The sequence below is a fragment of the Rhinopithecus bieti genome, unplaced genomic scaffold, assembly GCF_001698545.2.
Source record: "Rhinopithecus bieti isolate Rb0 unplaced genomic scaffold, ASM169854v2 scaffold_62793, whole genome shotgun sequence".
Classification (NCBI taxonomy): Eukaryota; Metazoa; Chordata; class Mammalia; order Primates; family Cercopithecidae; genus Rhinopithecus; species Rhinopithecus bieti.
Genome location: NW_016824412.1, coordinates 250747 through 267581, shown reverse-complemented (window position 1 = coordinate 267581; position 16835 = coordinate 250747). Strand labels below are relative to the sequence as shown.

The following is a 16835-nucleotide window of genomic DNA, read 5'->3' as shown; positions in this document are numbered from 1 at the left end:
CAGACTGCTGTGTTAGCAGTGAGGGAGGCTTCGTGGGCGTGGGACCCTCCCGGCCAGAATTGGGATATATTCTCCTGGAGTGCCTGGATGCTTACAGCGCCGGATTGGGGTGGGAGTTACCCGATTTTCCAGGTGTTGTGGGTCTCAGTTCCCCTGGCTAGGAGAACGGATTCCCTTCCCCTTGCGCTTCCAGGTGCGGCGATGCCTCGCCCTGCTTCAGCTCTCGCTGGTCAGGCTGCAGCAGCTGACCAGAACCGATTGTCCGGCACTCCCTAGTGAGATGACCCCAGTACCTCAGTTGAAAATGCAGAAATCACCCGTCTTCTGTGTCGCTCGCGCTGGGAGTTGGAGACTGGAGCTGTTCCTATTCGGCCATCTTGCTCCGCCCCCCAGCTTTGTTCTTTTCTATCAACAAAATGGGAATAGTTCAGTTACTTATACCTCCATGGAGATTGTAAGTAATTTAGACAACTAATAGCACAGCAACTTGAGCTCTTCTAAGGCAAAGTTTTTCTTTTGTTTACATTTTGTCTTTAACATACAAAGGTTGAAATATGTAGAGATAGTATAAAATCTTTTCTATTTTGTTATAGTGTATACTCTTATTTGAACTAGTCACATTCTAGAGCAGTGATTCTGAGAGTGCAGCCTCCAGACCAGCAGCATCAGCATCACCTGGGAACTTGGGAGTCATGCAGATTCTCAGGTACCACACCAGACCTACTGAATCAGCAAGTCTTGGGGTGGGACCCAGAGATCCATTTTAACAAGCCCGCGGGTGATCCTGATGCTCACACAAGTCTTAGAGAAAGGCATTTATTTGGGTCTTAATTGGAGGATCTGATAAAGGCCATCATTTTCCTGGAACAGGGTGATGTCTTCGTTTTTCCAGCATGGATTTGAAACATGTGTGTCCAAACTCGTGCAGCCATTATTGGATTCCTTCATAAACACGTTCTGTTACTGCTTACCCGGCATACAGAAGATCTGGAATGCCACTCCAGTATACCCATTATGAGGCTGACTTCAGGGTACAAGGAAATTAAAGCTATTTATCAGACTCTTTTCCCCTTAGTGACAGGAGAAAGGAACCTTAGCCTAATAAGGCTTCAAATTGGGTCTATGTATGAAAAACATGAGGCTTGACAAACACAGTTCAAACAGACTTACATTTCTTTTGACTTTTCCCTTTGAAAATGAAAGTGAGTCCTTTCGTGGGCAGTACCAAGTTAATGGAGCTTACTTAAGAAATACTGGAGACAGATTCATCCCAGTTTGTTTTACAACTTAGGTGGCAGAATGGCACTTTTCCCTGGCCACTTCTTTCCCTCTTCCCCTTCTAGGAGGAAATCCTAGGTAGGAGAGGGAAAGGGACTAAGGCTGTCTGTACATAGTGAGCTACGTTTTGGGAAGAGGAACTTAGTATTTTAACAAAAGAAAGATTTGTCTGTGTTGTAGAGATCTGACTTGGTTTGCTGCCTATGTTTGTAAATAAAGTTTTATTGGGACATAGCCACACTCATTCATTTATGTATTGTCTGTTTTCACACTACAAAGGCAGAGTTGGGTAGTTGTGTGACAGAGACCATGTAATCTGCAAAGCCTAAAACTTTTTACTATGTAGCCCTTTACGGAACATATTTGTCAAACCCCCTTGCAGAGGTTTCTCCTGAGCTGCTTGAAGGAAACCTAGACGGAACCAGTGGACAGGAAGGACAGTGGGAGGTGAACAGTGTGGTGAATTGCCTAAGGATTCCTGTGGAGTCCAACAGAAAGGAAACCAGAGAGAGTCTAGATTCCATATTACCCATTTCAGTTGGGTTCAGTCTGAATTTTGAGAAGTTATTCTATTTAAAATAAATATTTTAAACCTGGGTATATATTTGCAATTGTCTAATACAGTCATACACTGCGTAACAATCTTTTGGTCAATGATAGACTGCATGTACAATGGTGGTCCCATTAATGAAGCTGAAAAATTCCCAAAACCTAGTGCTATCATAGCCATCAAAACATTGCAGAACAACGTAGCCACTCGCATATTTGTGGAGATGCAGGGTAAATAAACCTACTACACTGCCAGTCATATAAAAGTGTAATGCATATAATTATGTACAGTATAGTGATAACAAATGACTGTTACTACTTTATGTATTTACTATACATTTTTTTTTTTTTTCGAGGTGTGTTCTCACTCTGTCACCCAGTCTGGAGTGCACTGGCATGATCTTGGCTCACTGCAACCTCCACCTTCCAGGCTCAAGTAATCCTCCCACTTCAGCCTCCCAGTTAGCTGGGACCACAAGTGTGCGCCACCACACCCAGCTAATTTTTTGTATTTTTGGTAAAGAGTGGGTTTCTCCATGTTGCCCAGGCTGTTCTTGAACTCCTGACCTCTGGTGATCTGCCCGCCTCGGCCAGCCAAAGTGCTGGGATTATAGGAATGAGCCACCATGCCTGGCCTGCTATACTTTTTATCATAATTTTAAAGTGTACTCCTTCTACTTATTAAAAAAAAAATTAACTGTAAAACAGCCTTGGGCAGGTCCTTCGGGAGGTATTTCAGAAGAAGGCACTGTTATTACAGTAGATGGAGGCTCATGTGTGTTACTGCCCCTAGAGACCTTCTAGTGGGACAAGATGTGGAGGTGGAAGACAGTGGTATCAGTGATCCTGACGCTGTGTAGCAGTAGGCTAATGTGTGTGTTTGTGTCTTCATTTTTAACAAAATAGTTGAAAAAGAAAAAGAAAGAAAAAATGTTTATTGACTATCTCCTAGTTAGGAGAGAAGTAAAAAAAAAGAAAATATTTTCGTACAGCTATACAATGTGTTTGTGTTTTAAGCTAAGTGTTATTACGATAGAGTCAAGAAGTTTAAAAAACTTAGAGTAAGCTGTTTAATTTATTATTGAAGAAAGGAAAACGTTTTTTATAAATGTAGTGTAGCCTAAGTGTCCAGTGTTTATAAAGTCTATAGTAGTGTACGGTAATGTTCTAGGCCTTCACATGCACTCAGCACTCACTCACTGACTCACCCAGGGCAACTTCCAGTCCTGCATACCCATTCATGGTAACTGCCCTGTACAGATGTGCCATTTAAAAAGTCTTTTACATTTTTACTGTACATTTTTAATGTTAAGATACACAAATACTTACCACTGTGTTACAGTTGTCTACAGTATTCGGTGTAGTAACATGCTGTCCAGGGCTGTAGCCTAAGAGCAATGGGCCATACCACATAAACATGGATGTGTAGTAGGTTATACTGTCTAGGTTTGTAATAAGTGCACTCTTCGATGTTCATGCAATGATGAAATCACCGAATGACATATTCCTCAGAAGATATCCTCATTGTTAAGTGATGTGTGACACTGTTAAGTGGTGTTGGGTATTACAGGCAAAACTACTGAGTGTTTGCCTTATTATTTCCAATAGTAACTAACATTTATTTGATACATACTTTGCATCCATTATACTATGGAATGTTTCCAACAATTCCATGAGACCAATATTATCATCTTTATTTTATAGATGAGAAAACTGAAGTGCAGAAAGCTTAAATAACACAATGTTACAGAGCTACTACTAGAGGCTTGACTTAAATGCAGATTTTGTTTTTATGCCAAAGCCAGCATTCTAAAGGAGTGTTTCTGAATGTTGGTCTCTCTAGCTAGGTTGGGGTGTTTTTCAAACTGCAGGTTGAGAGGTCAGTTTAGTGAGTTGCAACCAGCATAAAAAAATGATTGAACAGAATGAAAAACACCAGAGTGTATCATATGTAGTTTGGGTAAGTAGGTCTTGAAATATGAAACTTTTGTTTCAACTATAAAGATATTTACATACATACATATATAAGCATATTTCTGTGCACTGGGCAACCAATGTAAATGATATTTCTTACCATGTCATAGTTTGAAAGCCAAGGGAGTGGACAAGGAGGAATGAAGATAAAGGGAAAATGGGAGAGCAAGAGGGAAAAATATGAATGAGTGAGAGAATGAATAACTGTCAAAGGGACAAAGAGACTCAAGGAGAGGGAGAGGAAGTAGAAGAGAGTGGGCAAAGAGAGAGAATGGACAGCTCAGAGAAGGACACAGAGATTCAGAGAGAGTTGAGGGTGGGCAAGAGAAGGAAGATATCATATGGTTCTGTCTTTCATTCCACTCAGCAAGCACATGGCCCTACTTGATGGCAGAACAGGAGATTCTCAGGGGATTTTAGTTTTCATACACTTCTCATGCTGTGATCCTCTTGTCATTCTCAGTGTAAGTAAAATGAAGATTTTTATTAAACATGGTTTCTAGTCATTATAGCAAAAAGATACCTGCACGTTTATGTTTATCACAACACAATTCACAATTGCAAGGATGTGGAACCAACATAACTGCCCATCACTGACAAGTGGATAAAGAAAATGTGGCATATGTACACCATGGAATACTACTCAGCCGTTAAAAAAAGAATGAAATACTGTCTTTTGCAGCAACTTGGATGGAGCTGGAGGCCATTATTCTAAGTGAAGTAACTCAGGAATGGAAAGCCGAATACCATATGTTCTCACTTATAAGTGGGAGCTAAGCTATGGGTACACAGAGACATGCAGAGTGGTATAATGGACTTTGGAGACTCAGAGGGGAGGAGGGTGGGAGGGAGGTAAGGGATAAAAAACTGCATATTGGGTACAGTGTATACTACTTGGGTGAGGGTGCACTAAAATCTCGACCTCACCACTGCAAAAGTCACCCATGTAACCAAAAAACCACTTGTACGCAAAAGATATTGAAGTTCTATATGCATCTACATACGTGTATAGGTATGTTATATATATGTGTGTACATACAGACACATGCAGGTGTCTTCTTGATATAATGACTAGAAGCCACATTTAATAAAATAATATATATTATTTCAATATAAATAAAAAAATAAAAACTATGGCTTCTCCATAACAGTATTCTATCTCATCTGATGATCAGCTGAAAATCAGTGATCTGAACTGATCTGGAAAAAAAAAACAAAACGCTGTGTTGAAATTGCCGAGAGAAGGTATGAGATCCCTAGTACACTGCTTTCTAAGGAACTGGCAAAGGCAGTTTTGAATATATGTAATTTTGTCTTTTGAGCTGACTAGTTTTATTCTACTCTACAGCAGCCTTTTATGTTTTAGCGCAAAACCATAGATAACAAACACATTTTAACATCTTCTATTTCCAGGGAATTCTAAATCCATTAAGTATTTTACTTTGAAAGGATTCTGAACTCATTTAATGAAAAGCCCATTTTTACAGACATGGAAATTGAGTGAACATTTGTATGAAACTTCCCTGCATACCGATGCTTTCATGAGAATTCTATTACTAAATCTCAGTAGCCACTCTACTAGATTACACTTATGTTAATTTTATCACAGAAATTGGAGCTCTGTGAGTTTAAGTCTCTTGCACAAATTTTCATCTAAAAGGTGGAAGAGCTAGATTCCAGCCTTGATTTTCTGACCCCAAATTTCATATTTTTCCCACTAGACAGGAAATAGCAACAATAGATTGAAATATAATGTGTTATAATTTAGAATACAAATTTTATTTTTAAGTCTGAGTATGGTGCAAAGTCTAAAATGCCTACTGTTTTGCTGCAGTCGAGTATTACAATTTTCTCCTCCCCCGACCCAAGGGTAGTTCTTTGGGTAGTTCTTTATTTCTAGGCCCCCATTAGTAAATAAGAGTTTATATCGTTATGCTTTATTGTGATCCATTCATGGCCTTTCTTCACTGAAGATTGTTAGAAACACCGACTTTATTCTAGTTACTAACAATGTTGCATCAAGTAACTTGGGTAGATGCTTATTGTCATCAGTTCAAGTGGGTATTCTTTTTTAAAATAAGTGCTGAATGTAAGGTTAAGTAAATAGGACCCACCAGAGTGAACTCCATCTCAAAAGCTATCATTACCTGTTAGAAAAGAATTGTGTTTTTCCCAGCTTGCCAAAATGCTGCTGCTGTATATCCTAGTCATCTTGTTTGGTCTTAGCAGTAACATTAAAAAAAAAAAAAAAAAAGAAATATCTAGAAAAAATGCTGCGGTAGTTTTGCTCCAACTACCTACGCTAAGAACTTTATGTGTGTTGTGTAACAGGACCCTTCAGCCAGGACATCTTGTCCTACCTTTGCTCCTAAATTTCCTCATTTTAAATAAGGATTCATGCCTCCAAATGTCAAGATGTTCAAGCATATTATTTATTCTTGTTTCATGATTTTTTTCTTGCCTTCAAAAGGTAGTTGCTAATGGAAATGTTCCTCCTTTCCTCCACTGGTTTTATTTTGCTGAGTGTTTATTACATTCAACCAAATACTTTCAGGAAGCTGAGATTCAGCTCTACACTCCATGGAAGCTTTGTTAGTGCAAGCAAAATATACATCCCTGTGAAAAGACAGGGTATTCTTACCTCATTATAATTTTAATAACTGGTAGTATCTGACTGTTGTTTGTTCATTATTTCAGAGATCCCAGAAGACCCACTTGTGGCTGAAGAATACTATGCTGATGCATTTGATTCCTATTGTGAAGAGAGTGATGAGGAGGAAGAAGAAATAGTGTTAGCAGGACCAGAGAAAGAAATCAAGAATGAGGGATCCCAGCCTACTTACAGAACAAACCAACAGGTATATGATACTCCCCATTGGAAGCCATGGAACTGTTCAAGGTACTGACTGGACTCTCCCAGAGAGGAAAGGAAGTCTTCTAAGGTGAAGTTGGGGACACGGTGGCCAGGGTTATTATAATAACTACTTGTGATAGGTCTGGCTTATCAAGGTCCAGAGGCAGGCAGGGCCCTATAGAATTTGGAGAATCTGATCTGAACCATGTTGATAAGGGAAGAGCTGGAGTACACTGTACTTATTTGGGTTGTTGGGGGATGGCACACCACATTGCACACTGAGGAGGGATTCGTATACAGCTATTGAATTAAAAAATGCAAGTGTCTCTTTAGCAGAGAGAACGGGATTTTTTATATACTTTTTTGTCTGGTAATCATATTTTGGGGTCATGTTCACAAATTAAATGCAAATACAAATTTGTAAAGACTGACTTGGTTTTTTTTTTTTTATTTTTTTTTTTTATTTTTATTTTTTATTATACTTTGGGGATCAGACCTAAAGATCCTGGGCTTAGGGGATAATCTTCCTAGCTACTTTTAGCCTCTGAGGACACATTCTTGCTTAAGTGATGAGGTCTCTCTGAGTATATGCCCTATGCCCTTGTAGTAGATCTCTTTGACTATAGCAAGATTAAGCCTTATATGAGCTATAGGCCAAGAAACACCCCTGACATGTGCTTTCTGTGTTGGGTGTCTGCAAGAGAAAAAAAGCAAGAGGCATATGAAGATAAAGGGGAGAGCTTTGGGCAATGTATACATCCATACCTCATTTTCTTCTTACCTTCCAATCCTAAACTTCCATGAGTTACAGAAGCTTTTATTAACTGAGGACCATGCAGTTACTAAAATAAAAGTCCACCAAAGGACACCTAACTGAGCGAAAGCTCAGCTAGAGGAGATGATTTCTGGAGTGAAGATGATTCACTCCAAAAATCCATTCAACCATTTTTAATAAAGATCATGCACCATAATATTCAATAAATAAAAGCAGTAAGAAGTGCTCTCCAATTTGATACTAGGAGAGAGAGGCAAGGAGAAGGGAACTAGTAGGGTACAGGTATGGGGCCAAGCAGAAAAAGGGATGAGATAAAGAGGAGAAAGAGATAAAGAGTAAGGATTAGAGAGAGGTAATTTAGGAGACAAATACATGAAGAGAGAAACAAATAGATTTTGAGAAAAATACAGCTAAAAGGGGGATTCAGAATGCCAAAATAAAAACTTTGCTTATATGATTTCCCCATTTTTTTCCAATGGAATCTGGAAAACAACAGCACCTCCTACCACAAATCAAAAATACAATTTCTACTACCTTCTGAGCCACTGTCACAAATAACTGTAACGGATATTATTGCAACATTACAGAGCCTTCATTCTGCACCTATGGTTGCAAAACACACGATATGCAAAATACATCCAGTGCCCAATTTTTGGTCAAAGCATCAAGTGGTAAAATTTTAGCTACTAATATTATCACTTAGAAATGTTTTTTAAGAAAATATAACAGATTCAGAACCACATGAATAAAATACTATATGGCAAACAGCTCCTAGGTCAGGAAATACAATTTTGCCAGTCTCAGAATATCCATCTTTGGCAGTTAGAATATAGGATTGGAAATCAGATTGCTTGCATCTGAATCTAGCCTTTATAACTTGCAATTTGCATGATCTTGTTCAAATTACTAGACTTCTCTGTGCCTCAGTTTTCTAATCTGTAAAGTGAAAAAATAATGTTTTCTACCTCATAGAGTGGTTCTGAGGATTAAATGAAGTAATCAATATAAAGTACTTAGAATAATGCTCAGAACTTAATAAAATACTTAATGAAATATTAGCTATTATTATTATGAAGTTACCCAGTCATGGTATCTAGTACCTCTTTATGATACTGCCAAAACTCCTTAATGTTAAAGTGAGATTTTCTAACCTGCTTTTAAGTATTTTTTTTAAATTCTTTCTTATTAGTCTTAAGGCAGATGATAAATATAAGGGCAGCAGTTTTTGTTCTCTGGGTTGTGTGTCTATCACATGTTACATGACAGATTGTGATTGATTTTAAGTAATCTATTGGGACAAGATGCTAAGGCCTCTGATATGGTTTGGCTGTGTCCCCACTCAAATCTCACCTTGAATTGTAGCTCCCATAATTCCCATGTGTTATGGGAGGGACATAGTGGGAGATAATTGAATCATGGGGTAGTTTCCACTATACTGTTCTCTCATGGTGGTGAATAAGTTTCACGAGATCTGATGATTTTATAAGGGGTTTCCTCTTTCGCTTCACTCTCATTCTCTCTTGCCTGCTGCCATTTAAGACATGGCTTTCACCTTCCACCATGATTGTGCGGCCTTTCCAGCCATGTGGAACTGTGAGTCCATTAAACCTCTTTTTCTTTATAAATTACCCAGCCTCAGGTATGTCATTATTAGCAGTGTGAGAACAGACTAAATACAGTCTCTCACATACATGATGGTATTTTGTCTCACAAACGCTGTTGGGTAGTTATCTTATTCCTATTTTCTAATTCAGGAAACTGAGTTTCTGAGAGAGCTGTAGCCTTCCTGTGGTCACGTAGCTAGGCAAGGATCAGACCCATGCCTCAGGCCCACATCAGTCACATTCTCAAGTCAATGTTTTTGCTACTATAGAATATTTATTGACCTAGAATGGACTTGGCATAAGGGAAACAGAAGTGTTGCCAAGTCCATTCTAGGTCAATATATATTCTACAGTAGCAAAAACAATACACAATAATGTGTATAGAGTAGCAAAAAATAATTTGTATGGAGTAGCAAAAACATTTACACAATAGAGTAATTTGTAATAGAGGCAGGTAATTACAACCCCATTTGTTTTCTTCCAGTAATTCAATATTGTTTCTCCTCCCCCAAAGGTGATGAGTATGGACTCTTCCCTTTTAGGTTGTTTTCATTAGCAACATACAAATTACACTACAGAACTCAGTCATGGTCAACTTTGTGAATTGAGAGAGACCTACTGCCATCTCTCAGATTGGCCTCTTCTCCCCTTTCCCTAGTCTTGCCCTGGACCTCTGAGTGTGCCAGGGTCTGCTTAGGTGGTTATCACACCAATGCATTCTATGTGTGTCATCAGATCAAAGTTGATTCCCCTTCCTTTAGATGGAGCCAAAGTCACATAGTTATTTTGATGAAAGAAGTGCTTTCAAAAAGAAACACAGCCACGGACTTCATTGAGATTGATTGCTGAGTTCTTTGTGCCACCCATGGCAATCTTTTCAGCAGCAGTGTCTCCAAAGCAGTTTCATTAAGCACCTAATTGCTGCTGATTGCCAGCTGTTTCTCTGCTGTGATAAGCACAGCATCAATAAAACCTGTTTCACAAGCCATTATCATATTGTTGATGGCGCCTCTGCTAAGTCTGTGGTCACTGAATTGGAACCAGCATCTTAGATCTCAGGAGAATTGAGTTTATAGCTGCCGTCATAAGAGGGTTCCCCGCAACTTGTGCGACCTGTCACTGAAAAGTGTTCTATGCGCTCTAGTGGACGTGGCTTAGGGCTGTAGGCTGTCAAGTGTTTTCACAGACTCTTCTGTCTTTCCCTTGCTGCCTTGACTATCATTTTTCTCTCCGAGACTAATAAATGGCTCAGATGCATCCAGTAATACACATACTAGGTGGACAATAATGACTTGACACAAAACTTCCTCAGAAGGGCTTTGTTTAATGAATGTGGCTCTCACTGAGACTTGTTTTAAGAAGGCTCTTCAGGACTATGGTGTTTGTTCTTCCTAAGATGAAAGGTGTTGGACGTCCACTATTCCAGTTGATTCTGAAGTTCTCAATGCTTTTACCCCAAATCATTCAGAGGTTTTGAAATTCTCACTGCACAGTGAAGCATTAGGAAAAAGAATTGATTTTCTGTTTGGAACGTTGTCCCAGGGACAGAGAACTGGATATGCGATAGGCAAGGGCTGAGATTCTGCTGAGGACCCTTGGATCTGATTGTCATGATGGTAGATGCCTCCAAGAGTTTCTGCTGTTAGTTGAGTCATTAATCAGATCATAGTAATGATAACAGTAACAGCTAGTATTTCCAGAACCTTCATTCTATGCTCAGTACTTTGCATGCTGTGTCAGTTCAGGTTCTCCAGGAAGCAGGTGATGAGACAGAATTAGAAATAAAAAGGAAATTCCTATCAAGTAGGTGGGAGGAGTCTTAAACCATACTGATATATTTGAGGGGAAGGAAGGAAGGAAGGAAGGTAGGTTGGCTGGATGAGATCCTCAGGCTGCAGCGCAATTCTGATAAAGCCTTGGCAGGCAGGCTGGCAGGCAGGAAGGAAAGTAAGGAAGGAGGGAGGGAGGGAGAGAGAGAGGGAGCAATTGGATGAGAGCCTCGGGCTGCACTGCAATTCTGAAAAAGACTTGGCCCGGCCGAGAGGGAGCGCAAGGTCTGTTGCTGGAGTCTAGCACTGGGAAAGAATGGCTGGCCCTAACTTCCCCATAGTGCTTACATTGCCTGGGAGCTGCCTGGGAAGAGCAGGACCTGAGTGTGGACCCTGCATTGGATTCTGAAGGTGTTGTAGCCGAGGGCTGTTAGATCACTAGGCTCCTCGCAGCAGGGTCTCTCTTGAAGGGACTGTAAGTGGCATATCGCATGGCTGTCACAGGTGTATTATTTCATTTAATTCTTGCAACAACTCTGATGTGTATATTCTAGATGAACTGCATCAAACTAGAATTTAACTGGCTAGAATTCAAATAAGGGAGAAGACAGAGGTAAAGGAGAAGGTGAAGGTGGGAGAGAGGAAGGGATCGTTAGTTAGGGATTTCATGTGACTCTGCTGAATGCTCCAGAGTGAAAATGAGCTGAGAGATGTGAGCCCTGTCCCTCTCCTGCATCTCAGTTCTCGCGTCTCTCAGACTGTAAAAGCCTCCTGTTGCTTTGGATTGTTGTTGTAGACTTCCAGTATTTAAGATACATTTTTTCACACAATCTAGTCCCTAAGTGCAAATCAACTGTCTCATTTGCTCAAAAAACAAACAGCAGTGGAGGCTATTTCAAGTGCTGACTTTAAAACCTGGGTCCCTTGAAAGATAAGACTGTTTGTGACATCCTAACTTCACACAAGAGGAAACTGAGGCATAAGGAAATGAAGTTACATCTGCAAGCCCACACAGCTAATAAGTAGCAGAACTGGACTATATGACTTTATTTTTAGCCTCTGCTTTATACAGTCTTTCCTCTGCACAACAGTTAAAATCCCTTCTCCTCCACTGATGATAGAGTAAATGCATTAGGTGCGAGGGAATAGCTGCAGGACCATTGCATTATCTGGTACTCTGGCAAGACCTTTTTACTAAACAGAATGACTGTGCTATGTACAAGGCAAAATTTAAACCAGTTCCAGGGAGAGTGCTGAGTTATGAAAAGTAAAACCAAAAAGACCCAACATCTCTCATCTGTTACGGGATACAGATTTATCTCCTCCTACTATGTCCATTTCTTTTTTCTTTCTTTCTTTCTTTTTTTTTTTTTCTGAGATGGAATCTCCCTCTGTCGCCCAGGCTGGAATGCAGTGGTGCGATCTCTGCTCACTGCAGACTCCGCCTCCCGGGTTCACGCCATTCTCCTGCCTCAGCCCCTGAGTAGCTGGGACTACAGGCGCCTGCCACTACGCCCGGCTACTTTTTTGTATTTTCGGTAGAGATGGAGTTTCACCGTGTTAGCCAGGATGGTCTTGATCTCCTGACCTCATGATCCACCCGCCTCGGCCTCCCAAAGTGCTGGGATTACAGGCGTGAGCCACTACGCCTGGCCTATGTCCTTTTCTTTTTTAAGAGAAGTTGCCAGAACTGTTGAGTCCCAATAGTGGGACTTACTTGCCTGTTATTTTTACATGATCTGACCTAATTAATTTACCTTCACACTAGGGAAGAAACACTTTTTGTCTTAAAACCACCTTAGAGGTCATCAGTTCTTTTTTTTTTTTTTTTTTTTTTTTTTTTTTTTTTTGAGACGGAGTCTTGCTCTGTCACCCAGGCTGGAGTGCAGTGGCGCGATCTCAGCTCACTGCAAGCTCCACCTCCCGGGTTCACGCCATTCTCCTGCCTCAGCCTCCTGAGTAGCTGGGACTACAGGCGCCCGCCACCTCGCCCGGCTAATTTTTTGTATTTTAGTAGAGACGGGGTTTCACCATGGTCTCGATCTCCTGACCTTGTGATCCGCCCGTCTCGGCCTCCCAAAGTGCTGGGATTACAGGCGTGAGCCACCGCGCCCGGCCAGAGGTCATCAGTTCTAAAAAGCAGACTCCCAGCTGTTTCAGATTGTCGATCATTTTTCCATTAGCATTCTGCTGGCCTGTGTCCCAGGCTGTAAAGCAATCAGCCTTGCTAAAGTGTCAGCGGATACTCCCAATTTGGTGTGTCATTCCTTCTAGGTGGTAGGCCTTCTGTAGACTGTGTGTTGCTCAAAGGAGAGACTTTGAGGTAACAATTTCCATCCCTACCCCCATCCCAGCCTTCATTTCCATCATGATTCTTCCCCCTTCTCTCTCTCCCATTTCTTGTCCAGATCAAAGCACAGCTCATTGCTAGTCATATTGGGACCAGTCAAACCTTGCTGTGGGATACAGCACAGTGGGCTTTTTTTTTTTAATTGTATCACTTACTTCTCTTAACAATTTGATATGCTGTTCTTTTTTCTTTCTTCTGACCTTTATTTTAGGTTCGGGGGGTACATGTGTGAGTTTGCAGGCTTTGTAGGAGACCTTAGACATTAAGTCTTTAAAATTAGGTCCATTATAGGATTTAGGATCACACCTACATTTTTCACCCCAATACCAAAGCATGGAGAAAAAGGAGAAAGGTAATAGGGTGAATAAAGGGCAAAGCAAAACTGAGCAGGAATGCAAAGCATCTGAGTGTTCCCTTCAGTGTGCAGATGGTGAGGTCACCAGCCCCACGGTCTCCCTTGTTGGTGGCTGCTCAGAGGTCTACAGGTCAATGGGCAAATAAAGGAACAGTGACCTTCACTGTGAGATGCCCTGTGCTCTGCTGTGCTGCTCCTGGAACTTTGGGGTGAGAGTGGTGAGACACAGCTGATAAGACTAGTTGTAATGGACCCTGTAGTGCTTTTCTCTCCAACAATCTTCTCCCTCCACTACCCTACATTAATCCCTATTTCCCTAGCTATCATCAGAGCTGAGGTGCCCTGACCATATGGTACACAGAAAGCCTGCAAAAAATATGAAAACCATCCTAAACAGTGTTGGCAAACAGAAAAATACAAATCCCATCCAGCTGTTTTGTGATCAGAAATTTAATTTAATTTTCTGAATATTTCATTCACCTAGACAGGGAGAGTAAATACCATTTAATGGTGTCCAACCTGGGAGGAAAGGGTTGTGACACATGGGGGCCATTATTGGGGGTGCATTGTTCCTACATAACCTGGTAATCTGGAGGCACAGGGGTCTATGTCATCCCTGGGAAAACACCAGTCATAATAAGAGAGAGCTACCTTGCAGCATCCAGGTATTGTGCCAAGTCCTTTACATGCCTTATCTCATTCATACTCTCAGCACTTGATGGAATTAACATCTCTCACCCATTTACAAATGAGAAGACTATGAAACAGACAGAATAACTAATTTGACCTAAGTTACCCCATCCAATGACAGAGCTGGGGTTTAAACCAGCAAATATTCATTGTACCAACATTAGGAATTTGGAGTAAGTATAGAACTTAATGTAGAAGTTGGTAAAGGAGAAGAAAAGGAGATGCTTGGGTCCTAAGTGACAGCTCCAAAGTGTGTGAAAATGGACTATGAGCTGATGATTTAAAATCATATTTAAATCACAGGGCTACATTTTTCACTTACTCTGTAGGATTTAAATAAAATAAAGCTAGAACTAGAGTTAAAATAGAAATCTGCAATAAAGACTGTGTACCACAATGACTATCTTTTGGACTGAAAATTCTTTTGTCTTTTGTGGCAATAAACCTCCACTAAATTGCAGGACTTTCTTCTCTAGGCTATTGCATGTATAGAGTGGAAAGAGATTAAGTAGTTAATAAGGAACAAGTGGAAGGATTGATTAGAGGTAGCTTTTCTTTCACTGTGGGGGAATTCTAGAAATGGATTGTTGCAGAAGGAGTACAGGCCTCACCAGTTCCTGGAAAATCCATTGCCCTGTTTTGTGTAGGTGTTATGTTTCCATTCTATCAGCCCCGCTTTCTTTTTTCGTCTCTTTATCCTTTACATTTCTAAGCCGTAATTCTAAATGTCTTAAGAGTTCTGTCATTGGATACCTAAGAATGTCTTTGAAACCCTAAAGCAACCCCACAGGCATTGACTTGCCAAGAACCTGGGCATTAATAAGAGACAGCTGCAGTTAGAAGGTGTTAATAATGCAGAGTAAACAAGGCATTAGCAGTGAAATGTGGACACATTGACAGTCATGTTTCAGCAATTCGGAATTCAGTGAAAGAAGCTTTTAGTCTTATGGGAGCTTTGGGGGCTTGTTGGCAGTTTGAGTTTTGTAGATGTGGCTCTGTGTTCCTATCACTGCACATACTTTAAGGCAGAAGGCCACCATCAGTAGTGAGATGGGAGTTGTGATATCAGCTTCCTGATTTCAGGGAAGCCCTCACAAAGGTGCCATCAGCCCTGCCCTATGGCTTTATGCTAAATGGCATCTTCTGCCTTCCTATGAATTATGAATGCATATAAGGAAGGACTTGGCTTCTAATGAGATCAAGCTGAGATGTGAAAGGTACATCTGAGTGTGAAGAAGATGGATAAGGTCACCTTGGTGTTTTGGCTTCAGTAACTTAGTAATATTTTTCAGAGCTGTTCTGGACATCATTTGTGGGAGAGTAGATAATAGTTTAAAATGCAACTTGCAGGAAAAATAAAGTAGGTGGGGCTGGGTACACTGGCTAACTACTGTAATCCCAGCACTTTGGGAGGCTGAGGTGGGAGGATTGTTTGAGCTCAGGAGTTTGAGAGCAGCCTGGGTAACATAGTGAGACCTAATCTCTATCAAAAAAATTTAAAAATAGCTGGGCATGGTGGCACCAAGCTACTTGGGTGGCTGAACCTGGAACATCACTTGAGCCCAAGAGGTCGAGGCTGCAGTGAGCCATGATTAAGCCACTGTACTCCAGCCTGGGCAACAGATAAGACCCTGTCTCAAAAAAACACCTTTAAAAACATAACACAGGGCCGGGCGTGGTAGCTCAAGCCTGTAATCCCAGCACTTTGGGAGTCCGAGATGGGCGGATCACGAGGTCAGGAGATCGAGACCATCCTGGTGAACACGGTGAAACCCCGTCTCTACTAAAAAATACAAAAAAAAAAAAGCTAGCGGGGCGAGGTGGCGGGCACCTGTAGTCCCAGCTACTCAGGAGGCTGAGGCAGGAGAATGGGGTAAACCTGGGAGGCGGAGCTTGCAGTGAGCTGAGATCCGGCCACTGCACTCCAGCCTGGGCAACAGAGCGAGACTCCGTCTCAAAAAAAAAAAAAAAAACACAACATAAACACAGATGAGTTACTTTTTGGGTCATTCATTTATGCATCACAGATGTGAATGGTCTAAGCACTGGGTATATGGTAATGAACACAATAGACATAGTTCCACCTTCATGGGATCTCACTCAGCCTTGCATATTTACATAGTATTTATTGATTGACAGCTCCCAAGTGTGTGCCTTCCATTCTTCAGTTCTGTTTTCACAGAACTCTAAACTCACATATCCAGTCTGAAATAAGCGTGTACAAAAGAACTCTAGACTCACATATCCAGTCTGCCTGGGAGTAGGGTTAGGAGTCTCTAATGGACATCCTGAAATAAGCATGTACCAAAGTTAAGTCCCTCATATACTCTACCCTCAATCCAAATTAGCTTCTCCTGAGCCAACCTTGACTGACATCCTTTCACTCACATTCATATCCAATCCATAAGCAAAACCTGTTGGCTTGACCTTTAAAGTGTACTTGGAATTTGACCTCGACTTACTACCTGCATTCCTACTGCCAAAGCCATCATCACCTCCTTGTCATAGCTTCTAACTGGTCTCCTACTAACCCTCCCATCTCATTCAAAGCAAATAAAGGCTTTTCAGTACTTCATCATCATCACCTCACTAAGCCCCTCTCTTCCATCAACACAAGAACTGCCCTCACTCACTCCA

At 41.0% G+C, this 16835-nt stretch overlaps 1 protein-coding gene across 10 annotated transcripts in view; it reads left to right on the top strand.

Annotated features, from left to right (window-relative positions):
- Positions 1 to 16835, top strand: part of NEK11 (NIMA related kinase 11) — a 318233-nt gene that overhangs the window by 192859 nt on the left and 108539 nt on the right. For all 10 annotated transcript variants that reach the window (XM_017862319.1, XM_017862325.1, XM_017862318.1 and 7 more), the window contains one exon: positions 6499 to 6659. In XM_017862319.1, the coding sequence (XP_017717808.1) occupies positions 6499 to 6659 (161 nt within the window). The remainder of the gene's footprint in view (positions 1 to 6498; positions 6660 to 16835) is intronic.